This window comes from Filicampus tigris, chromosome 15, assembly GCF_054856515.1.
Source record: "Filicampus tigris isolate MCC_2025a chromosome 15, RoL_Ftig_1.0, whole genome shotgun sequence".
Taxonomy (NCBI): Eukaryota; Metazoa; Chordata; class Actinopteri; order Syngnathiformes; family Syngnathidae; genus Filicampus; species Filicampus tigris.
Window position 1 is genome coordinate 7,238,061 of NC_141231.1, and position 26,940 is coordinate 7,265,000.

The window sequence follows — 26,940 nt, forward strand, 5'->3', positions numbered from 1 at the left end:
CATCCTCTTCGTGTCAGAAACCTTTTTTTTTTTTGTGTTCTAAAAATTCCATCCAAAACACACTATTTGAGAAAGTGAATAAGATCAACGCACACTGTCTCATCTTTCTCCTCTGCTTCAGAACGCATCAAACAAACAGACTTTTTGATTAAAACTTTCCATCATTAAGGACTCCCTCATCTTATTATCCTGAATAATTGATTTTATTTGTCTCACACCAACTCCCGGCTCTCACCTCCACTTAGTTAATGAATTAATTGATTGAGCGTGCGCGTGCGTGTGTGTGTGTGTGTGCGTGTGTGCGTGCGCGTGCGTGTATATATGAGAGAGAGAGAGAGAAGTCACCTGTATTTCTATGCCACAGCAAAGGCCATATACATGGACCGATGGCTACCGAATAATACGAATCGTGCTAAAATAACCTTTATAGTCTTCCACATGGCTCTCATAGCATTAGGCATTGTAGCAGCAGCCACGCTAATTGTTTGAGTAATCTCCATGCAGTGGCGGTTCTAGCATGAATGATTCGCTTGCCAAGGAAGCCTTTGCTCCAGCATTGCAAGTCCTACGTCAGTCTTCCTACCTGTCTCCAGAGACACAATTCCTGCAGCTGTCATCAGACTCTGCTTCGACGGCCGCCAAGATTTCATACCTCACCCCTGCAACCCTGCCTGAACAGCCTCAACAAGACCCATGTGTTTGGCGTCCGGGCAGGCCTCCCGACCAGCCTGGCCCAGCCGAACACCCTGTCTCTGGTGTCCCACAAGGGGGTATGGGACAGGAGTCCGCCGGGTTGCCTTTCCCGGTTTTCGTAGATTTGCCTTTCCCGGTTTTCGTAGATGAAAAACATAATACAGGAGAAGGGTGAAAAAAAACAACCCCAGACTGAGCTTCTATAAGGGTAGCACAGCATGGATTCGGGGGCGGTGGGGTGGAGGCATCAGCAAACGGGCATACATTATTAAAATCTGGGACATCGCATAGTCTATAAATAAATAAATAAATACATTTGTCACACAGTAAGAAGATATAAACAATTTTGTAGACAATATATTGAAATTGTATCTGTTTGTTTAGACATTGGCACACACCATTGTAACATATCTTAACATATCACGAATTGACGTGACCCTGACTCAAAGACGCTACACTAAATTGGGACGTTGTTTCCTCGTGGTTCCTACGCTCATGTGGAAAGTATGGAATTTGATCTAATAAATGTCCAGGTCTGGATAAGTATGGAAAAAGAAAACTAGTGTATGAAAAAAAAATAATAATAACCTTTCCAAAACTGTTACAACAGTCAGATTTTCTAAACGTGAACTACTCTGAGGACAGATACAGTATATCTGTTGGGGACACTCTAAAACACTTGTAAAAAATAAATAAATAAATAAACAAATAAATAAATGAATGAATGAATATATAAAATAAAGCATGTGTAAAAAAAAAAAATCTTAACTTCGCTTATTGTCCGACAACCATAGTCAATCGTCACCCAAATTAATGTGCACACCTCTACTTGTATCCTCTTAGACCTCTGAAAATGTTCTTAGTTTTTCTCCCCATGGGCGCTCACTATTTTATTATTATTATTATTATTATTATTATTATTATTATTATTATTATTATTATTATTATTATTATTATTATTATTATTACTATTGTATACATTTTCAGTGTGTCCGTAGTACCTGTTAATTTGTATGGCCCTCTGTCTCCTGTGTCGAAAGTAGTTTCCTCACCAAAATTGTATGAAAAGAACGCCCTCTTCTGGATATAGAATGCATACTCCCTACTCTCCTCTTTATGTGAATTTGGCTGCAATTCAAATTGATCCTTCAGTGAATTCCATTACCAAATCCAATCATCATCCCAGCAAATGACTTCATATATTCAGTCCAGCGTGGGACAGCTTTATGTGCGTTTGATTAAACACCACAGTAATGTTTGTTTTTCTAATTTTGCACTGGCCCTTAAATCCTCAACAGCAAAATGATCCTCTTTATATGTTTAATAAGCGTCTTATTTATGGGAGTTATGTGCACCTGTTGCCACTTGGATCGCTGACAGATATCTGACACACACGCACGTAAATCTGTTCTTTGATATGGCGCTATTATTATGCCTTAACACACAGATAGAATGCACACTGATGATTTTTCTTTATTACTGTAATTCCTAATAAAGTGTCCATGCAGTAAGTGTATTATTTTCAAATATTATTTTTAATTTACAGATACTAAGTGTAACAAACACACGTCATATCTTGTCAGGTATGTAGAAAACTAAGATTTTTGGTGGTTTTGTTATCAAAATTAAAGTGTAAAATATAATGTAAATTCAGAACTAAATAGAACATTAGTCTTGTGAAGTTATGACTTTAATGTCGGAAATATTTTTTCTCGAAATGTTGAACTTTTTTCAATCTAAAAATTATGCCACTTTAAATCTAAAAACATTATGCCCTTTCATCTTAACATTACCTGACTTTGTCGCAAATATATACAGCTTTAATTTTGTAAGAGTACTTTGGACTTTTTATCTTGAAAATATAAGATTTGTTTTCCTTAAAATATACAGAACTTTATTTATGCAAAGTTAAAGATTATTTCTAAAGAATAATCAACATTTTATCTCGGAAAAAATCTAACTTTAGGACTTATAGATAGACATGCTTGTGTTACTTTAAAATATACAACTTTATTTTTGCAAAGTAAACTTTGATATTAAAAATACAAGCCCTTTTATCTCGGAAATATACAATTTCTCTCCAAAATATCATACTCATTATTCTTTGGAGATTGTGATTTAAATCTGCGAGTTTTATTATTTTTAAAAAAATCAACAACAACAACAACAAAATAATCATTTTAAACTATTCAGCTATTTGTCCCTAAAATATAAGACTTTAACTAATAATAATGACTTTTCATATTGAAAATATACAGCTTTATACAATATTTTGTCAACAACACTTTGCTATCTTATTTTACAGCATTAATCTTGAAAATATCTGACATTGTTTCATGAAAATTTTGAACTTTCTTCGCGTGAGATTATGACTTCAATATTGTGTTGTTGTCGTTTTTTCTATATAAATGCACTGTACTCCATTACAATTTGCTGTTTTTGCGCTTCATTGTAGCCGTAATACATAGTACTGGCCCTTTAAATGCGCAATGCCGTCAACCATTTTGTCAGTAATTATTTTGCGACATTGCGGTATTTCCCAACTTTCCGGCAGCTTTAGCTTCGTGAGCGAAAACATCAGCGTCTGGCTTCAAAAACAAAACAGAACAAAACGTGCGGGCACATGAAAAGCGACGGTTCGTAATGTGACACAGAGATTGTTTGGTGTCGCAAACATCCTTTTCAAGGTGGAAAAGGGCGCCGGAGTGTCGCATGTAAGTATGTTCGAGAGCTAGCTCGATAAATGCAATGATAGGACTGCAAAGCACAATATTAGTCTGCAAGTTAGTAAAATGACAATAAAGTCTCCGCTTTGTTAACCAAAGTGTCGGATGTAATTTGCAATGGGAACAAGTCGTAGTCTAGCCTATACTAAGGCAGTAGTAAATGTTTGGAAGTAAAACATTGCTTGTCCACAAATATGGAACAATTAATTAGCTGGTGGTAGCTTCTCACAAGGTATTCATTCCAGAGCTATGTTGAGAGTTGTTGGAGGATGTTGTGAGGATAAGCGGATTGGATAATGGATGGATGGATTGATGTTTTCTACAGTAAATAAAGTTCTACAAAATTCCAAATGACATAAATGTTAAAAATTCACTGATCTTTGTTTTTATTTAAAACAACAAGTGCAGAGTGTTCTCAGGGTCAGTAAAATCTCTTATAGAATTAACTGAACATTTAAATAAATAATTGCTTGAAGTTAACATGGTTTTAAATTGATTTATTACCGGCCACCAGATTTTTTAAAAAAGGCAGATAAAATTGGTCTATCCCTAATTGTGATATTATGTCAATTCCCCTGATTGTGACATAACATTGGGGCAGAAGGGCTCGATCACAGACACATCTTTTGAAATAGGTTGGTAACAATAGATTTAGTTGTTTATTTTAATTTGATACTTGATAGGTGGGAAGGCACTCCAGAGACGCAACTATTTGTACACCAATAATTGAAATAATTACAAGTAATTTTTAATACAAGGGTATCTTGATTTCTGATCTTAATTCATTCTGTACGTCATATCTACAATGACCAATGAATTGATCAGTCGATCAAAATCAGTCGCGTTCGGTCACGTCTCAGGATGTGCCTAAAGTAAAAAACGTGTCTTTCTTATGTTTTCAGTCTGTGTATTCCACTCACAACAAGACATTCAGCCACCATATGACGGAAACAGCGGCAGCCGGCACGACAGACAAGACGTCGTCCGACTGGGGGCTCCTGTAGCCCACCAATGCCTGTGATTCCCATCCCTCGGCGGGTGCGCAGCTTTCATGGCCCCCACACCACCTGCATGCACTCGGCGTGCGGCACGGCAGACGCCACCAAACTGGTGCGCAGCAAGTACAACAACTTTGAGCTTTACGTGCGCTCGCGCTGCATCTACAGTTTCCTGCGCTTCCTGCTCTACTTCGGCTGCAGCCTGCTCACCTCCCTCCTGTGGGTGGCGCTGTTGGCGCTATTCCTCGCGCAGTACGTAGGCGTGCGCGCCCTCCTGCGCCTGCAGTACAAACTGTCCGTCATCCTCTTCCTGCTCGGCCACCGGCGTCTGGACTTCGGCGCCGTCAACGACCTGATCATCTACAGCATGCAGATCACCATGTTCATGGTGGGCGGACTCGGATGGTGCTTCATGGTCTTTGTGGACATGTAGCCGGGATGAAGGAGAGGCTGTGAAAACTTGAACTGTTCCTAACCAGTTACACTGGGAATAGCTGGGAATTTTCAGCATCACAACGCTTGGTGGTTTTTCCTGTGTTGTTTGTTAAAAAGAACCAATTCTGTCACTTAAATGTATTTGTGGGTTACATGTTGTGAGGATTTTTAAAACAGTTCTTCTGTGCTTTTTTTTTTTTTTTTTTTTTCAAATTGCATGTGGCCTGCTAAAATACTCTCAAGGGTCGTATGTTTGTAGCCTAAGGCTTCTTTATTGTCCCGCGAGCACGTCACTGCGGCAATGCAGCGCGCAGTTTACCTGCATACTCGCGCGCAACCCACACTTGTTGTTTTGCAAATGTGTTGCAGTTTCACTACAAGTGGGGGTGGGGGGGTTGCTACGGCTGATACTGACGAGAACACGGCAGGACGGAATTTCCTCTGCCTTTTATGGCCAATTCCGGTCGGCGTTTTTACTGCAACAATGAAAACGACGGCGACAATAATGGATATCGTGCCTGCTGCAACAAAGGGACCTAGATGACTAGACAATGCACTTAATTGTATACGTTTATAAATGTATCAATTTAGGAAGGTGGTATGTGCGTGTGTAGGCTTCTTTGCACACACATTAGTGACATACCACCAACGCCGCTGCCAAACTAGTTTGCTTCTCAGCAGCAACAAGCCGCGTGGCGAATCCCCTCCTTGGTGGTGACAAATAAATTCCCCGGCTCGTTTCAGTGCAAATGTGTACGTCATCGCAACATGTAACATAATGGACCAATCAAAGAGAGAATGCGCGCGGCGTCGTATACGCAACAACAATTTCTTACTTGTGCGCGGCATGTCCCTGTCGGCAACATGTCGCGCAGAAATACGCGTCGGTCACGTGATGCAATACGGCAGTTGTAGCCCGCGCCGACGCGGAGTATAAAAAATCTTTTAGGTTATCCACCAATACACCTACTGAATGTCAAGCGGAAATAATACCATTTTACGTGCATTAAAACTGATTCTTTACTACAATACAAACTTCCAAGTGTCTGTCATTTGTGTCTTACAGTGGGCGTGAGAGTTCAGCTCAGTGAGTATCACAATTCATAGAACAGGAAGATGAGCCTTTTGCATCGTAAGAAAGTCTCTGGCTGTTCAGTGCGAAGTGAGCAATATGTTGGGAGTTAAAGTAGCAATATCTTGCAAGAATTTAGCTAAGAGAGCGTCAAAAGAGCAAACGTTTTGTGATGTTACTACAGAGGACAACCAATAATGGGAAAGACAACAAGCGGCATATCCATAGAACAGGACATGTAACTCACTATTTGCCTTCAAATACTACACAAATGAGTTAGACCATGCTTGTGCTAACCAAAATAAGACTTGTTAATTGCAGCAATACGTGTAAAACCCCACTTGGTGACAGTATCGCTCTGCTATTTTTTATTAGTGCTTCACACATGTTCATTCTTGTTATGACTGTTTAAATGTGACTAAACATTGCGCGCACCGTTTCAAATGGTTGGTTGGCCAAATTAATGTCATATCCTTTGTTTCTATAAGTTTTGTTGTCCATCCTATACTTCCGTGCTTATTTATTTAATCATTTAATGCCTACTTCACCAAAGAAATGTATGTATCTCTTGTCTGTTTTACATTATGATGCCTCATGTCACATGCTTTGAAAGCCAAAGGCCGTCTTTGTGCGGACGACCGTAAAGCATGTGATGTGTGTCATCCATCATGTGATGACTTGTGAACGGTTAGCCAAAGGCACAGAAAGCACAACGTTAATGAAGTCTTTAAAACGGTCATATAGGGAGGTTACGGTGCAGAGGTTTTTTGAACATTTTGCTGTGTTGCAGATCTGTATAAATGGTCCAGACGCCGAATGCAGTCAAAGCATCAATCTTCCACCATGGAGGTAGTATCTGAGGCAGGAAAACTTATGTACAGTCCCTTTGATATTTTCGGGGAAAGTCGACGTCTTTTCAGGGGCGGAGCTGCGTCCTGACCAATGGGTGGCTAGTGGCCGCTCTCCGGCCACCCCAATAACACTCATGTCTAAGGGAAGTTTTTGACAGAGATGTACTTCGTTATTGTACTTGGGTAGTTTTTTTCTAGTACTTTGTATTTCACAGAGTATTTATTGTTTTAGAATACTTAGAATCCGTCACATTTTATCACCAGTATCTGTACTTTTTACTTGTTACATTTTCAAAACGGGGTAGTTTCTTTTGTTTTGCATGATGCATGACAATTAAAAATAAATTAGACCAATGTTCGTGGCTCCGCCAATCATGGGCTACACATAGACATCACATCTTGTGATTGCCTCTATCTCAAGCTATTACATCACCCAAGAAGACGCTATGCTACCCGCTACAGAAGATAATTTAATTGGAAGGTGAGAAGAAGTAAAATGATCGACCACGTGGAGTGTATCGACCTTGCAACTGTCAACAATAAGGGCTCGTTTCAGAACGAGCCAGCTCCAGCGAGTCAGCAGCTGGCTGACGCCCAGCCATGGTCTTTCCTGAGAAAACATATCGAGGTAAAGCTAAATGATTACCCTCTCATTAGCTTGACCCTGGTTGGAGTCTCCAGGCTCTGCTTCCTCAGTGGAAGGCGTGTCAGTGGAATTGAGGAGGTCTTCGAAGTATTCTCCCCACCGACCCACAACGTCCCGAGTCGAGGTCAGCAGCACCCCATCTCCACTCTACACAGTGTTAATGGTTCACTGCTTTCCTTTCCTGAGACGCTGGATGGCGGACCAGAATTTCCTCGAAGTCATTTTCCATGGCTTCACCAAACTCATCCCACCTCCGAGTTTTTGCCTCAGCGACCGCCGAAGCCACTTGGCCAGCCGGTAATTGTCAGCTCATGCTTCGGGAGTCCAGCAGGCCAAAAAGGCCCGATAGTACTCCTTCAGCTGGACAGCACCCCTTACCGCTGGTGTCCACCAGCGAGTTAGGGGATTGCCGCCACGACAGGCACCGACCACCGTACGGCCACGGCGCCGATCGGCAGAGAAATCAAATCAACTATTCAAGTTATGCGCCCTTAGCCATGCAACGCAAGATGGCCACCGGTGGGGGCACATGGGACATATTATTGTAAAGAAAGTTTTTCACTTGACTTCTTCTTGAAAAGGCCTTTTATATTTTATGTTAAAGCTGTCATTTTCACACCTTTTTCCTCCATGTTGCTGTTCTGTACACCACCAAGTCAACACTGCAGTGTCATTAATGCCTAGACAGGGGTGCGAAATTTCAAATTTGACACTTGACTCTCACTTCTATCAGCACCTGTACCATGATTCTCACTAAATTCAACTTCCTTGGTGTCTTCTTATTCATTCTCAACTGATTCAACTTCCTCAGTGTCTTCTTATTAATTGTTTTACCGTGTCGGATAAACAACAAAGCTCGTGTTGGCCATTGGCATTTGCACAGTTGTATACATAACATTCCGCTTCCTTATCTTGTGTTTAATAAATGTTCTACTGATGGATGGAAAAAGGCTGGCGGGTCTGGTGAATGCGTCCACTGTGCAGCTGTGTCATAAGTCAGACTCCAAATGGAGACGCGCTCGCGGGTGAGCCGTTCCGTCCACTGCTCTTCGCATGTTACTGTTATGATGCAAAAATTTGCCATGAAGGCGGCGTGAAAGAGGCTTCTGACTGAGTTCTCTCACACAAACACACGCTCACACACACACACACTTAACAACTACCACTAATACTAATTCTTGCCAAGCATAACAATGACAATGGCTGCGTCCCAATGACCTTATATAGCCTCCAAGTCGATTTACAGCCGGGGCTTTTTAAATTTAATGTGATTATTAAAGTATAGAAAGAAGTGGTTCTTAAAACTTAATTAAGTGGTTCTCAAAACTTAAAATTTTTGGAATGTAAAATCAATTCACAATCAGAAATAGGTGATAGTGGTGTTCTTTTTTTCCCCCCAGAATGGATATTCTGCCATAATTCCATAAAAGCTTTTGGAGCTTTATGTAACAGGTTAGCACAAAGCCCCCCGTGAGTGCAGCCATGATGAGTGCATGAGAACGGTTGACACCTCATCAGTCACGCCTTACATCTGATTGGTTGTTTTTCTTCCGGCACGGTAGTTTAAAAAAATCAAATTAATGGTACAAGATGGGGCCAGAGAGGGCTGATTTTTCCATTGATTATTTTACTAATGTGCTACTGTCAGGCTATACTGGCAGTTTGAACAAGTATGACAAAAAGTACTGCCAAAAGATGGCTTGAATAGGCTCCAGTACGCCCGTGATCCTCACAAGGATAAAGCGGCCCAGATAATGGGTGGATGGCGGGATGTTGGGGGTTGCAAATTCTCCCTTTAACAGTGCACTTATATATAGGGAAATTTAGAAAAAAGTACTTAAATATTGATTTAATTAAAATGTCGCTCACATAAAAGTTAAAAAGTCTACTCAAATAAATGGTCAAAACCAAACACGTCTTAATGATTAAATGCAAATATATTCGACTTAACCTAAAACTGAACTGTATTTAGGTAGTGAGTCTCTAGTACCACACTAATAATCAGTGGTATAGATAATTGTTCGGTCATATACTTGGGGGGCTTTTATAACATTTCTTTTGAGGCTTGTAGAATTGCATGTCAGGCTGAATTGAAATGCTCCAGCAGGCCTTGTGTTCACACTTCACAGGCTGTAGGTTGCCCACACCAGGCCTATATATGGTACTTTGGTACCAAAACTGAAGGACAGAAAGGTATGTATTTAAGTGACTTCCCATTTGAAGCTAAAAATAAAGTACAGCAAACCCCAGCACACCTTATTTACAGGTCGGCATTTGCAAATTCACCTATTCACAGATTTTTTTTAGGGGGCCCATCCTGGTGCATATGTTGAAGTGAGTTGAAGATCTTCATTCGGACAAAAGTTGTGCTTTGCCATCATCTTATGACATTCATAGGCAATTAGAAACCTAACATTCTCATAGATTTTGGCTATTTGTGGCGGGGCTCAGTTCCTATCCCCTGATGTTCACTGTAAATCCACTTGTATTTATTTGTTTTTATAATGCCACTTGTTCTCGCTGAGTGTAGCCAACATGAACTCAGAAACAACCACAGTTGGTGATCATGAAGTCAAGCCACATTTATTTTCATTTCTTCTTTTTCCTAAAAAACAGAAGTTGACCTCTCAGAATGCCTCATTTCATGCCGTGTCATAACTATTTCACTTTTTTTGTCATGACAATTTCACCACTAGCATGGGAATGCTGCATAAAGGTTGGTGAATGTTGCCCACTGTTCTCATGAAGTCAGAAAATATCATGATAAATTAAAAGTGGTAGTATCAAATACTTTTTATCATTGTTGCAAGTGAAAAGTTCAAATATTATTATCGCTTATCCTCACAAGGGTCGCTTATCCTCACAAGGGTCGCGGGGAGTGCTGGAGCCTATCCCAGCTGTCTTCGGGCAGTAGGCGGGGGACACCCTGAATTGGTTTCCAGCCAATCGCAGGGCACACAGAGACAAACAAACAACCACACTCACATCACACCTAGGGGCAATTTAGAGTGTCCAATCAATTTACCATGCATGCTTTTGGAATGTGGGAGCAAACCGGAGTACCCGGAGAAAACCTATGCAGGCACGGGGAGAACATGTAAACTCATGTAAATCATATATATATATATATGTATATGAATATATATATATATATATGTATATATATATATATATATATATATATATATACATATGAATATATATATTTATATATATATATATATACATATATATATATATATATACATATATATATATATATTCATATATATATATATACATATATATATATTCATATGTATATATATATATATATATATATATATATATATATATATATATACATATATATATATTCATATGTATATATATATATATATATATATATATATATATATATATATACATATATATATATTCATATGTATATATATATATATATATATATATATATATATATATATACATATATATATATTCATATGTATATATATATATATATATATATATATATATATATATATATATATATATATATATATATATATATATATATATATATATATAGGATACACAGTATACACAGTATATCATAAAACAATGAATCTGACATCCATTCCTTTGCCCCTGGCTACAGTGACCCACACCGCCAGCAGGGAGCGCTGTCGGTTTTGCCGAAGAAGAAGAAGAAGAAGAAAAAAAAAAAAAAAAAAAAAAGAGACGCATGCGCAGACAATCGTCCGTCGCTGTCATCTGAGGACACGTGAGCTGACTACACATGTTCACGTTGTTCTCGCGCACAAGGAATCCCTGTGCGGTGTCATTAATTCGCCTTTTCACGAAAGCACCACGACACACTTGGCCCAACGAAAGGCCGCTTTTGCCGCTGTCATGACTGGTTTGGGAAGTGAAGTGAAGTGAAGTGAAGGGAAGGGAAGGGGGAGGGGGTTGTTCACCGGCTTCTTTTAAAGCTCCGGAGTGCACCGAGTTCATGTGTCCGTAAAAGGCGGACCGACGAAGACACCTCTCCCGCCGCGTTCGCTAGCTTCCGTATAAACCGAGCTATATAGCCCCCTTGACTGACTGCCCCCCCTGTACAAGATGTCTGCGTCTTTAAAGCGAAGCGGCGTTAGTCAAACGGGCCGTGATGTCAGGCTGTCCCGTCAACTGCTCGCGTGAGCCGACTTCCACTTCCTGCGCAGGCGGCCAGGCAGCGGGCATTCGGAGGGCGAGGGAGGTGCGTGACGGACGGTCACGGAGGAGCCACAAGATCCGATAGAGAGGACGGGAGGAAGGAAGAACCGGCGGCAGCTCCATTTTTGAACCTAACTTCATTGGTCGTTTTTCCGACTGACAGTCCATGGACTAGCCACATATATTTGGGTAAATATATATTGAAATATATATGTTGTATGTACATGCACACTGCTTTATGTTTGTGACGCATAGGCTGTGTGTCTCGCGAATGTGCTGACATGACAATGCAGTGTTGCGTTCGAGTTTGAAAAGTCATTTCAAAATGGTTGCCCCGAGTGCTATTATTTTGTTAAGCTGTTGCCATACTTTAAACGTGCGCGACCACCAGTTGGGAAGTGCCTTTTGACCCACCCCACCACAACCACCACCACCAAAAAAAAAAAAAAAAAATCATAAGTTGCGTCACGGTGAAGTCAAAACAAAATCAAAATCTCCACCCACAATGAAGCAATTGTGGCGTGGGAGTCCTGCAATGCACTGGATAGCTGCTTTCTCCCGCTGCAGTGAACACATCTCTTTGAATGGGTGCTTTTTTTGCGCTGCTGTAACTGCAAGTGTATTTGGGATGAAAAGGAGGACTTAAATGTCACTTTTTGTGGCTGGTTTCACCTTACTTGAACCCTGAGGTCACGAAGAGTGTGTGCATCTCACAACCACGGATACTCTACCTTCACTGTGGGGACGGTCCTTCTATACAGGGACATTTTTATGAAGATGTCACAATATAGGATGTGTGTGGCTTCCCTGTCCTTACCTCAAAACTCTTTTTTTTTTTTTTTTAAAAGATCACCTCATTCTTATCACTCAGGCCAATGTCAAGTGGTGTGTTTTTTTCTGGGTTTATTGTGGCTCCGTGTGGTCAGTCACCTGACTGTCTTTACATTTGTATTTCTGGCTGGCAGAAAGTAAACTTCAGGCAAATAGTGCAGACTTATAAGGCCAAACACTCTTAATGTGTATCAGCAGCACCTTGTTGGAACGTTGTCTTTAGTGCCCTGTGGAATTAATGGAAAATACTGCTGGAAAAATATCAACTTAATGCAGTTCTGTGAAAAATTTGGGGGGAGAGGGATACGTTGGTTGAAATTGTAAAAAAAACACTTATCCTATACAGTTGTTTTAACTAACATTCTAAACCTCAGAGATGTCGGAGATGAGTCATTAGACTTGATTCCAATCAGACTTGAGTTGTTATTTTTTGGAATTGCGACTTGCTTGTTCAAAACATAGGAATGACTTGACTTGGGACTTGATATCAAAGTGACTCGACTTAGACTTGAACGACATGACTTGACAAAGTCAACTTGTTTATAGTTTTAAATCTGCATTTTAACCCAATTTGCCTAGTTTCTCTGAAGATAAGAAAGAAAAAAGAGGGTTTTTGTTCATTCGCGCCAACCTGGCATCTCAGTCAGCGACACATGTTTGAAGTGACGACTTAAAAACCCAACAGCGTCAGAGAAACTCAGAGGGTCGTTCATTTGTTTTAAGTGATTATTTTGTCCATGACATTAACAAAAATACAATATCAAAACGCAGGGTTTGCACCTCACGGAATGAAGACACAACAATGACAAAGTCTAACTTTGTCATAACAAAACCCACAGATGGGTAAGCTAACTTCACAGTTTACCTAGCGATACGAACACTAGTTTGGGACCAGTAAAAATTTTTTTTTTAAATGATTGTGAACATTTAAGTACAGCTAAGTAACGTAACTAGGGGTGGGATGGTTTGTGAAAACTGTCCGAACCGTTTCCTTTCACATAGTCATGCAAGACTTCCCCTGCCCTCTATTTAAAAACAAGGTGAAGTGATGTGCACTAAGAAAGTAGCTTTATTCACCAAAACATAAACATATAGAAAGATAGATAGATAGATAGATAGATAGATATGGATATAAGAACAACAAAAAATATACGGTATAAAAAAGTTAAAATATAAAAAAATATTTCATAAAAAATAAATAGCAAAATAAATGTGAAAATAAATACAAAAATAAGTATGTACATACCATTAAATATCAGTTTATTTATAGTTTTTTATTTTTTTTATTACATTTCTTTATATTTGTTTTTATTTTCATTTTTATTTATTTTTAATTTTGGTTTTCTATAGTTATTTAGGTGCCGATTTTAACCATGTTTTGGGAGGGATTTAAAATATTTGTAATTGTTTTGATTAAACTTAAGGTGTGCATTGTAGCTAATATTTTAATTATCTAATTACATTATTAGATCAGTATTTTTTTTCTTTCAATAAATGAGAAGACAACATCATTGGCAAAGGTAAAAAAAAAAAACTAAATGAAAAACACTGGGTTCCGCCTGCGGATTGTGCAATGTAAACTGAAAATGGAATGTTCACGTGCAATATTTATGAAGCACTTTGACACATTTAGGTGCTGTAGGAATTCTGAGCGATGCAAGTTTTTTGCTTTTGTGTGGATGACATGAAACGTTATATAAGGCAGACACAAAGACGACATTTATGTTTATGATTAATACACACACACACACATGCAAGCACACGCACGTGAATAAGTTCATGTGCTTTCTTGTCTCCTTTCTCGCTAAACCTTTCATTGCCTTGGCGATCCTCCAGAGGGTCGTGACGGCTCTCAGCTGTATTTATGTGTGTGTGCGTGTGTGGGTGTGTGTGTGTGTGTGTGTGTGCGTGCGTGTGTGTGTGTGTGAGCTGTGTCCCGGGATGCCCTTCCTCCATAGGCCTTGTACTATACAGCATTCCACGAGGGGGCCCAGGGAAAGGAGGAGCAGGGTGGAGAGGGGGGAGTGTCAAGGAGAGAGAACGGCAGCACTTTTCGATCCCATTTGAGGCTTGAAAGCGCTGGTGAGAAGCACAGAAAAAAAACTGTTACAATTTTTTTTTAATTTTTTTTTTAGTCCTGCTGTACTAGTCTGCCTGGCAACACAAAATGACAGTTCCTTGATTAGAAAAGTTTTCTTGAATTTAACAGCCTATTACTTATTCGTATTCCACTCGTGCTATAAAAAATGTCCACTTTGCAATGGGCGTCCGGAATGTAGGCTTAATATGTCACACGCAGGTGCAGCACAAGCTGACACGAGTAAAAAAAACAAAACAAAATTATGTACCATTCGGTCTCACAGACTGCAATGACATTGTCCCATAATGTTTTTACCAGAGATGGGCACTTGACCCTATTTTGCCCGTCCGGCCGCGACCCTCCACCCTTGACCTGGGTACCCTTCCGGCCACGACCCCCCCAGTCATATTCGTAAACATTGTCGCCCCCCCCCCCCCAAAAAAAAGAATAAAACGTGCACGATGCCCTGCCCCCGCGGGAGGGATGCTAACGGAAGAGGTTTGTTTAAAGACAATTAGCTGGCTAACTTGCTATTCAAACCCGCTGCGGACACGTTTCAAACGCGCCCCTTACTACGTACTAACCTACCCATGTAGTGCATGGACCTACTTTTCCAGGCGTAGTTATTCGCCTTGTGATTTCCTCAGTGCACCACGACGTGCGCGGAGTGATATAATTTCAAGCGTTATCAGTGATTCAACTCGTCTGTGAATGAATGCCATTTACGCAATATAAAGAAGCTGAGCTCCGAGACTTCTCCAAGTTATTAAGTTGTGAAAGACACAACAACCCAGCTGCGTGTACTTACTTCCATTGCGAGCCATGATGATGGTTTTGTCGTATTGTATAATTTATTTGTCCAACAGACGACAAGTCTGCAAGCAACAAGTTACCTATTTTCCACACTCCCCTTCCTTCACACTTCCCTGCCTTCAAAATAAAAGCATGCCAGCGAACCACTACACAGCAGGTTTGCTACGGCATATTTCCGGAAGTAGGGAAGTGCATGGTGTGCCAGTGTCACACTTGAGTGCTGCGCGCAGCTTGATTTTCCTCCCGGACACAATTTGTTTTGAAAGAAGCCTATAAAGAAGACTTCTGGGTTTTCGTTGTTGTTCTTCTTCCTCTTCTTTCAAATTGACACAGTCTCAGTAAATCGTGCCACCACCTAGTGGTGAAGAATAGAATTACACTAACAACATACAGGATTTAGAACAGGTCTCACCAATGTGGTGCCCGTGGCCACCAGGTAGATCACATGAGTAACTCCGTGGGAATGTTCCAAAAGTAGCTCAGAACACATGATGGGACATTGTGAATATCTAGAAATGTTGCAGAAGTAATCATTTGAACATAAAAAAACAGTGTTGCATTTTCATATTTATCCCTTTCCTAATTATTGTAAGAAAGCATTAACATGATCAGTGTCTTTACATAACTGAATATCATTCAATATTAATAACACCTAAGAATTTTTGATAGAAGGTCATTTGATCGATGTTATCATTTCATAAGTGTGTATCAAACCGGTAGCCTATCGCACTAATGAGTAGCCAAGAAGTAGCTCTCAGTTTCAAAAAGGTTGGTGACCCCTGATTTCAACAACAAAAGTGTTATTAACTATACCAAAAAAAATCTACAAACTTGCGGGACTGCGAACCCGAAACCTGAGACGGAGGGGGATTTTACTGCATATCAATTGTAGCAGCACATTTTTTCATTAACTTAATGTGGGCCTCCTTGATTTATGTGTATGTTTATGCAACAGCCATTTTCCCTTCTCGAGACGCAGTGCTGACTCACCGTGGATGGCATGCGATATGCGATAGCGGACGTACGTCACATTCTTATACAATGGTCTTGTATAGTTCCTTGCCGTGTGTGTATGTAGGTGCCAGTTTAAGGTGTGTGTGTGTGTGCACGTATGCATGCATGTGTGTGTTAGGGCTTGTCGCTGGCTGCGAGTCAACGGCAAAGTCTTCCCACTCGTCTTTGTTTTCAGTCAGAGTCACAGCTTACAGTATGGCTATGAATCTACTGTGTAGGTGTCTTCTGAAATGTGTTTTTCCACCGCATACATGTATTCTTTCCAGGTGCCCAAGGGTTTCTCATTAGATTGTGCAAGTGTACCCAATGAAGCCATCCGTGAGTCTATTAAATTCAAATTTTGTTGCTGTCTCTTTGTGGCACGGAATGATGCTAATGATTTAAGAGGGAAATTATCTTATAAGTACATGAAATATATGCTTGTTATCTTGAAGGACTCCCCCCCCAACTCCCCCCCCCCCCCAACTTAAAGCCGTCCCCAGGTGTCTGTGACACCATTTTGTCAAAATATTTGCGTTCAAACCTATGCAGAGTTGAACCCAAGTTATGTTTTTGGACTGCGGGAGGAAGCCGAATTATCCTGAGAAACCCCTCGTAAACGGAAAACATGCAAACTCCCGACAGGACGGCTGAAGCCGAGACTTGAAGAGACGTGCTATGCAGAAGGCCACCGTGCTGCCCAAAAATCTTTTGTGAGCTGCCTATTTGAAAAAATGTCTGTAAGCCCCTCAGAAGTTTACCCGACGTCACTTTTTCTAATTTACTTAACACCTGCCCCCACACCGATTTTCTCTGCTCATGACTCTGATGCTAGACTGAGCGAACATAAGCCATTTTCAAGTGACAGCTGGGCTACACAGAAATGATTTGACTTGTTGGCCCTCCAGTTGAGGGCTGCCTAGTGAGACTAAGCCAACACCTCAAGTCAAGCTGGATAAAGAATGTGACAGGTGTGCTACAATTCTTGATCCTTTGTGTATTTTGACATCAGCACGTCACAGACATGTTACTGAGACACCCGGGAACCTTTCTAAACTGTAGGGAAAATGCTTTTATGTCTCCTTTGATAGAAAATGTGACCATAAGATCATTTTCCATGATAACATTGCCTTGACCTCACTGTAGCTGTGCTCATAGCTTGAAGCAAGCATTGCCAAAACCACATCAGTTCCTCTCTTCTTTGAATCTCGACTCCTTGTGGCCCAATTTGTATTCTCAGAACTTTATTACACGCTCTACTTTATTAATTTTTTTAAATTGAGGAAAGTCAAGTAGACACACACTTTTGGCAGCCTTTCCTACGCCTTTCTGTGTATTTCGCAAGAGCATCAAGCAGTTCTACGCATACGCCAGGATAATAAAGATGCTATTGATTGGGGTTCCTGAGAGCAAGCGTATTCATTTTGAATCCCTCCGGACAGTCTAGTCTCCAATTCGCTTTTTTTTTTTTTTTTTTTTTTAGTTTTTAGTTTTGTTTTGTTCAATTTGGAAAAACAAGGCTCATCAAAAAGATATTTGGCCTCTTGCAGTGTTGCCCGTTTGGCTTTTCTTGTCATTGTGGGCTCCTTTCAGGAAGCATTCCAAGATGGCAGACAATGAACAGTAAACACAAAGTGAAATGCAAACAAAACTTTTTCTTTTTTCAATGAAAATGTTAGATAATCCTCACAGCTAAATGTCATGTGGGGAGAAACTCTCGACAAATGCATCCGCTCAGTGTGTGTGTTTTTGCGTGTGTGTGTCAGCTCTCTGCTAAGTGACATGTTTGGCCATTGGCGTGAAGCCAAGCCAGCGCGATCACATGGCATGAAATGGCGTGCCTGCATTTGTGTTTTGCGTTCGTGTGATGCCGCATGTCCGGGCGTTTTGTGGCTGGCTCGGGAAATGAAAGGATGGGTAGAAAAAAAAAAACAGGAGCGGAGTGGAGGAGGCGGGGGAGTGTGTGGCGTGGTGTGTGTTTGTGCGCATGGGGTTGATTGTTACCAGTATTTTCAGCATGAATAGGCAGCATGTAGCATGCGTTTAGTCCAAAACAAGTCATGAGATTGTCCTCAACAGGACGGAAAATTGAATTTTGCCACTTAATGACACTTAAAAGTCCAAGAAATGTGCCTTTTGATTTGAAGTGCATAAAAAAACTCATCAATCTTATATAGCCTAATTTTGTTGTCTTGTGACCCCTCTTAAATTTTCAAGAATTTGTTATGCCATGCGTGTTATACATAAAATGTCTATCTAAATGTTTATACTACCCTGCTGTGAACAACGACAATTAGCGAGTAATTCCTGATTTGTTTCTGTTGAGCATTTTACCCAACATATTTTTCTTTGTATTTTCACGTGTCCATCGCGATCCATATTGATTGTGAATTGTCGCCGAGCCCTAGTTTCAAATGACATTGCGACTCCCGATACAATGCTGCATACATGTGATCCATGATTTCAATGGTATCGCTATACATCAAAGATGCATGTCATATGCGTAAACTGAAGATCTAGCCCATCTGTCTTGTCTTGCTAGTCCTAGCAGCAGACAGTGAGTTGTCTGACTCGGCACATTTCTCTGCATCTTTTCAGCTGCAGTGAGGCAACTCGCAGTGAAAGGAAAACCTATAATTTGGAGCGAGATGCCCGCAGACGCGCACAAAGGCAAGAAAAGAAAAAAAAAAAAAAAAATCTGGCCTTAGTCACCAAGACATCAAGTAGGCAGCAAGTATTAGCTTGCGTGAATGGCATTTTTCCTTGCAGCCCACCTCAATTTTCCGGGCTCTCGTGCTGCTCGCCGTGCATAATTAAATTGCTGCAAACTTCAAGCCTCACTCAAGGCTTGTGCTGGTAAACAAAGCCTGCAAATTAGCGTGTAAAGTAATAAGCACGGGAGGCTAATTGACAAAGAAGCTTCCTTTATATATTGTATGTGCTCCTGCTTGAAGCGGCCCCGTGGAGAATGTCAGGAAATCTATAGGCGTATTCTTATTTCGACAGCCTACATTGTCATTCATGATGGGAGTCAAGAAAGCCTATAGATTGATCATGTGTTCCCGTCAGGTCTTTTCTCTTAGCATAGCCTTTGTTTATATACACACATAGGTAATCCTAATGCTCTAAATCAGGTACACACCAATCGTACGCATGTGATCGGTGTGACAATGGTTTGTTCAGAGGAGCACAAGTTTGATTGGCACAATAGAGAACCGAAGTAAATACAATGTTAAAATAACTACCGGTGACAGTAAAAAAAAAAAAAAAAGAGTTGAGTGCAAACGTTTTAACCATGTACTGTATATATGAAATGCTAAATCTTTTTTTTTTTTTTTTATACTATAATTTTCTGCACGAATGTGTATTCAGATGCAACAACTGATGAGATAAAGCCGTGAGGATTTTTTTTATACGACATCCAGAGATGGGTAGAGTAGTCAAAAATTGTACTCAAGAGTACCTACTCTTATTTAGAATACTAAGACTAGGACTCAAGTCAAGATAAAAAGTAGTCTTCCAAATAATTACTTTAGTAAGCGTAAATAAGTATTCAGTGAAAAAACAGTAAAGTACTGACTGAGTAACTGGGTGAGTAACTTCAGATGTTTGGTAGAAACTATTTATCTGCAGATTCAGCCATTGTCCAACGACTCTGCAACTAAAACAATAAAGTAAATCTTTATAGTATAAACTAAATATTACTGAGAAACAGCAATGGAATTTATTTTTGCATTCTTCATAGGAGGTTCATCATAGGAGGAGAACATCTGCTTTTCTACTAAGTCAATGTACGCCTTCAGCTTGTTAGGGTGGATTCACTGTTGACAGAAAAAATACCAGTGGCGCTACAGGGAATTTATTCATCAAATTAGAGTCATCAGGTTAGTGGAATATTCTGTCACGTAAACATTTAAAACAACAATACATGCATGATGTCAAACAGAAAACAAATATTTGCTTTACAGCAGGCATTTCCAAAGTCACTCCCGGGGGCCAAATAAGGCCATGTTCAAATTTCCACCGGCCCGCAGCACCTGGCATGAAACTAATATTGTGTGGCCCATCTGTATTGTTGACCACAGTCGAAAAATACACATGTACAAAAAAATCTATAGTATATTTCACCAGAAGATGACAGCACACCTATGGCCGTGCCCTTGGGTGCTTTTGGAAATACACTCCGAGCTCGCCCTGCCTCTCCAAACACACCACTCTCAAAGGTCTTGTTAGGTGTCAGAGTGAACCCGTCGCTGCATAACTTTTTGTACGGCCCTTTCCAGCCCGTTTTCTGAGATACTGTGGCGAAGTAAAAGCAAGTTGACAACATAGGGCCGTTGCTTCCAGCCAGGACAAGTGGAAATTTACCGATTGTTTTTTTTTTTTTTTTTTTCATACAAAACAACTGCGTCTGCCTAGTTCTCTAAGATACTGTGGCTGTTTTCAAGGAGCTCAATATCAAGAGTCACTACCAGACGAAACATGCAAACTATGACAAGGTTACTTGTAACGAACGCCGTGAAAAACGAAAGCAACTCAAATCTGAATGGCCGGCCCCCATGCATTTCTACCTCACTAAATTTGTCCCCCTTTCCAAAATGTTTGGACACCCCTGCTTTACAGCATTCATCAAAATGACTGTCTGAAGAAGCTTCCTGTTGACCATGTTTATTGATAAAGTGTACCATTTTTAGTAAGCTAGGTTTTATGATCCCTAAATTGCACTACAACCATAGTTAGTGTGTTTGTATGTGTGTGTCTGTGTGGGACACAGCTTACAGCATGTAGTCCAAAAGAAGCATGTTTGTCAGTTTGGCGACATATGACCATAAATCTGCTAGCATGTGCTCAGCCAAAACAAATAAGCAACAATTGAAATACCTTCAACTTACCGCAACGTGCCTTCTCAAGTTAGACATGGAGATTTTGTAGGCGACAGCTCATTATGAAACTGTTGTTTTTTCGTCCATTTAAATGTAAACATTGGCTTAAGGAGGGTGGAAGGGGTATTCTTCTTCTTCTTGAAACTCGGCACTCGCATGCTGGTGTATTCTGAACTTCTTTGGCCGTTCTTCACGGAAATGTGTCAGACGTCCGCAAAGACTGCGTGCGGTCATGTGATTACGTTTGATTGGTGAACAGCGCCCGAGCAGGATGTCCAGAAACATGCTACAAAAAAAACCCTGTTTCTTCTTAACATGAATACTCAAGTAAAAAGCAAGCGGTGCAGAGAGATTGGTCTTTTCTGCTCACTACTGTAGTAAACGTATGGCTGCCGGAAATAGACCAATTGTGTGTCTGTGACAAAACTCGACCAACACGGTAGGCAATCGTGTGCGTTTGTAATTCCTCCCTCGCGACAGCGGCTTCTTCAGAGCAGCTTCGTAGGTGGAGCGAGTGGGTGCGTGCAGGACAGGCAAGCGGTGAGGAAACAACTTCAGTGCAATCAGATATTGTCTTTTCAAATAGGAAAACATCCATGTAAAACGGCGTTAGAGCAGATTTGTTTGTAATATTGACATTGTCCTCCTAGCAAAGTTTAAAAGTTCAATTTTGTTGTTTTAATTGCAAAATTTCCATTGTCTATGTTTTAGCCACATTCGAGTTGTTTGAGCCTCGCTTCGTGTTTTGTATTGTACGCGACCAACTCGAGACTCTCACCCCAAAACTGTGATTTGATATTTAGGTTGAAGTTCCAAAGGGTACGATCATAATTCTCAGCAGTTATTTGAGATAATGGAAGCCTCAGGACACTTGAGCATCAAATGTGGGTTGATTTCTTTCTTTTTTTTTTTCTTCCTTTTTTTTTCCTGTTTGAAAAGATTTTGTATTGTATAAACGGGAACAGTTAACAGGACATGTCTGAAGATAACTCTTTCCCAACATCCTCCTGTGGTGTTAATCTAATTTCCATGTGTCTTTTTGATCCGTGAAGACAGACTGTCTTTTTTTTTTTCTTTTATGCTTAAAAGTAGATTCCAGCAAGTCTATTACATTCTTATTTTTCATAAGCACTTCTGCAAGGCCATTGTAAGTGTACAAAAATAAGTTGCGCTTACCTGATTTGATCCAATAAACCTTGAACATGAAAGGCCAGGAATATTAGCCAAGCCTTTTTCAGTTAAGCCCCTAACCACAAAAAATGGATCTAACTTCAGGGATTTTAGATTTAGGATAGGTTCTCATTGCAGCTTTTAATGCTCAATTCACATTTTTTGGTGAAATCCGATTTTTGTGTGTGTAAGTGTTCACATATTAAATGCGACGGAGAGACGACGTCACTCGCAACTGGTGGTGCAATGGATCATCTTTGATCCGTGATCCATACGGATCACGCATCACGGTTCGGGCTGCACATGGCCCGCAGATTGGATGGTGAAAAAAAATAAATAAATAAAAAATTGTGCGTCTTCACTTGAAGACATGATCAGTCCACATTCACTATAATAGCAGCAGAGGAACTTGAAAACTCTTTGTGATCATGTTAAGTCGCATGTATGGGAGCATTTTGGCAACTAGGGATGAAAACTAGCCAGAGATTTTAGTAGTAAAATGTACAAAATATGAAACACTCTGTTACGCTAATAATGGCGGTGTTTCATAAGAAGATGATTTTTCAGAGCCAGTGGTGCTCTGGATTTGAGGGTATTATTATTATTATTATTATTATTATTATTATTATTATTATTATTATTATTATTAGACTCAATGTTATTCAATTCCAGGTCTTTAAAAGTTGAGCTGTAAACAACCCTGAGTCTGTACCAAAGACAGTCCAAATGTTGAAAAGTGGAATTAAAATCATCTAAATTTCTACATCCTGGAGAATGATGAACATTTGTAATGTTAATCACCTTTCATGGGGGAATGATTCTTTTTGACTCAAAACAACAAAAAGTGAAAATGACTTTTTTGAACAAGTGTGGGTGCAAAAAAGACACGATGTGCAGATAATGCTGCATTTGTTTGTCAGTTGTTTGATCAGTTAACAGGTAGTTATTGTGGAAGCAACAACGATTGAATGTTTCATAATCCTGAACTGGGGGGGAACATTTGCATTGTTGCTCAAATGCCAACAAGATGGAAATTGCATCGTATTTGCATCTGTCTTTCAGTCTGTTTGTTAGTTGGAAGGCTGCGTATTGATTCAGGGATATTGACACAAGGAAAAACTCTATGACACGGTGTAGTTTAAGTCCCCACACTAAAAAAAAAAGTGCCACATTCCCATATCCACGCCTCTTACCAGATCCTCGCCAAAGATTTAAGTTTCTTCATTGGTCCATGCATCACCCTACCACAATATTTCTCAATTACAGTTTTAAAATAATCCTGCTAATTTACTTATGAACCACTCTGACGAAAAGACAATCTCACCAACTCCCAAAATACACCTATGACGTACCATTACTTGTTTTTGTACAAGATTGTTCTAAATCTCTCTCAAGAAAGCTTGCCATAATTAAATGCAGTAGTGTGTTGCTTTGTACCTGAGTGTTAACTCTACGGCAAGACGGTGAAGCGCTTGGTAGGCGTATTTGTTAGGTTTTTGGAGTTTTAGGCTACAAAACGTGATCATAGCTCAGCTGAAGGCACAGTATGTTTTTGGAGAACAATAATGCACAGAGTGGCGAGGGGAGTTAGCGGTATTAGCCATGCTAAGAAAGTGGCCTATTTTGACTGCTTGATTAAGTCTGACTGGGACAAACAAGTAGTGTTTACCCAGGTCATTTGGGTCTCTTTGCTGTGCACCGAGGTTATCCAAGGTGACATGTCATTTGAGCACATGTACGCTGGCCTTAGTTCACAGTATCGCGTGTGAGTGCAAGTGGGGCGGACGTTTAAGGGAGGGCGTGCTCTGAAAATAATATGTGCCGGTATGTATAGTCTCTAACAGCAATGGCCTATCATGATATCTTTTAAGACTTAAGCCCATTGTGTGTTTTTAGCGTCATGAGACTTGTTTTTCTTTTTTTTTTTAAATCACCTACCGCAACACACCATGCATGTTTCTTTTTTTTTCTCCGCCCGGTCAAAGCAGAGCACTGTACTTGTCTGTGGCGTGTATGTGTGGGTGTTTGGCCTGACGCACAAGACAGTAGGGCACTGATGCTGAAAGAGGTGTCCTCATTTTGTACACTCCTCTGGTGGCTGTGTTGAGCCGCTGACATGTCACGCATGTGTGTCAACTCTGAAACGGCACCATGATGTCAGTATTACCTCTGCCAAACGAAAGGCTCTGTTTTTTGGGTTTTTTTGGTTTTTTTTTTTTTAATGGCAGTCGGTTGGTTGGAATTAGCATCAAATTGGTATATGCTACTGTAGGAATGAACAATTTTGAGATTGAATTGCGAGTTTTCTGACAGATTTCGATTCAATTTGTTGAAAATAATTAGTTCTTGTTGTTTTTCTCCCCATTGAATAAATGCACTTGAATTGTTTTTTTTTTTCAAATCTTCAGTGAAATATTCACTATGTACAGTAATGTTAGGAAACATGACAGAAAATTACGCCATATCATCAAAACATTACCAGCTATTACTCTAATGTTGTAACGACATTAAAGAGGTTGTGTGAGGGAGACGGTCCTTTTTCAATGTTTTTAAAAGGTTCAGTAAAGCAAGACCAATTCCTTGATGTCATTTATATAAATATGCAATTATGTGCAAACGTGTATGTAAAAATACCTTTTTATATGTAAACAAAAAAAAAACTGTAATTTTGTTCGCGACTTACCTACTTCAGAGAGTGATTGCCTAACAATGATGGCCTGAAATTCATATCATGGTATTAATTGAATCCCTTCACAGTAATGAGTGTAAAACTCACTTAAAATGTGAAAGGTAAATATTTTCTGTTAAAAGGGTCAGAAAGTATCATACTTCTTTTTCCCTCTGCTTGTTTTCATTCAAATTTTGCATTTTCATGTACACACCTCTGCTTATTCTTTGATGTATTTATTTATATTTTTTTGAATGATTAAACAATTAAACATAAAATATATAGTCCCTTAGCAAAAGCTAAATTGATCAAGAAAAAGTAATTTTGAGACCTATCATTGTGCAGATCTCAAAGCTTCTACCCTGCGGTGCAGAATAGTCCAAATAACATGACTGATAGATAAATATTTAATATGCGTTTGACCATATGTGTTGCATGCTTGGGCTACTTCTCGCCCGATTTAGGCATTTAGTGACAGTGATACTTGTTAGAAGTTTAGCTTACTTTCCACCACAGTTTAATATTTAATTCTTGACACCGCTGGTGTCTTTTAATTTCTAATAAATTCATTTTTTCCCTAAATGATATAGGAGCATTTTTTTTAAAGAGGAAAATCCAACCTTTAATTCAAGTGCATTTATTCAATGGGGAGAAAAACAACAAGAAATAATTATTTTCAACTAATATGTGCCACAATTATTCACACCCCTGATGTTAATACTTTTTACACCCCCCTTTCGCCAAACAAAACGGCACCAAATCATCTCATGAAATGTTTCACAAGATGGGAGAAGACAGACAAATATGGAGGCTACAGGAGCTCGATTCTGGTGAACCATTTCTACAATGTTTAGTATGAGAGTTTGCTTCTGCAATAAAAATTGAATTCATTTTAAGGCTTTAACACTTAACATCCAATCAGGGATGCCAATATTTGTAGAGGGCACTGTAGAGGCTCCGCACCGCGCAGCTCGTAGCTGCTGGCCATAGACATTGTTCAGAGCAAGTTAGCTCAGCGCCTTGCGTTCGCGAGCAGATTTTCTGATTCGTGAGCTTGGTGGGATGAGAGCACAAAAAAAACAAGACGCAACTTTGACGATAACAAAATCTCGTTTTCACGAGAAAAATCACGATTTCTATCCCAAACCGACAAATTGTGCAGCCGTTCGTTTCATTGCGCTTGCATCGAGGCCATGACAAGAGATGGGGTTTTGACCAAATTTTCTTCCAAAAAATTAACAATCCAAGCATTGATTAGTTTTTAAATTTTTACTGAGATGGCAGAAAATAACTCATGTTTCCATTCTAATGTCACACTAAATAGAACAAGCATCCCCAAACTACATTGGCCTGCTGTCTGTTTTTTTAGCAGCCCGTGGCATATAGTAAAAATAACATTTGACACAGCCTGTAACAATATTTCATTTTAAGAGAAAAAAGTGTATGCTTTTGTGTTTGGCACAGCGTGAAAAATGTGGGTGTCGAAAAAGTGATGGTGGTGGGGGGGGGGTGATAACACCAACATCCCCCGTGGTGATGACACCCTTGACAATTAGGATGACTACTACTACTGATTTGAGATTTTATAGATACACAAAGAAACTTAACAACTAAAATGTGACTCCCCAGCACGAAACCGATGGGATGAAGCACGACCATGTTTTTTTATTATAGCCCAAAAATAACTGACTGTGAAAATGACAGATTTTTAGATTTGTGATTCAAACACCAGAAAAATAATTAAAGATCACCTCCTAGTTGGAATGAATGTGAATTTCTTACCTTAAGGTCTCAAAAAAAAAAAATAAATAAATTAAAAAAATAAATAAATATATATATATTTATATATATATATATATATATATATAATATATATATAATATATAA

General features: G+C 39.7%; 2 protein-coding genes across 3 annotated transcripts in view; both read left to right on the forward strand.

Annotated features, from left to right (window-relative positions):
- Nucleotides 1-3,228: 3,228 nt before the first annotated feature.
- Nucleotides 3,229-8,318, forward strand: tmem250 (transmembrane protein 250). The gene is made up of 2 exons (XM_086054536.1): nucleotides 3,229-3,407; nucleotides 4,322-8,318. Exon 2 carries the CDS (start codon nucleotides 4,431-4,433, stop codon nucleotides 4,848-4,850), a length of 420 nt encoding a protein of 139 aa, XP_085910662.1. The 5' UTR covers nucleotides 3,229-3,407; nucleotides 4,322-4,430; the 3' UTR covers nucleotides 4,851-8,318.
- Nucleotides 8,319-11,182: 2,864 nt separating this feature from the next.
- The window catches only part of nacc2 (NACC family member 2), a 56,542-nt gene continuing 40,784 nt past the window's right edge, over nucleotides 11,183-26,940 (forward strand). For both annotated transcript variants that reach the window (XM_086053502.1, XM_086053500.1), the window contains exon 1: nucleotides 11,183-11,804. The gene's annotated coding sequence lies outside the window, so the exon portion shown is untranslated. The remainder of the gene's footprint in view (nucleotides 11,805-26,940) is intronic.

Coding starts and splice junctions, on each gene's coding strand:
- tmem250 (XM_086054536.1), top strand. CDS start 4,431: ATGCCTGTGATTCCCATCCCTCGGCGGGTGCGCAGCTTTCATGGCCCC.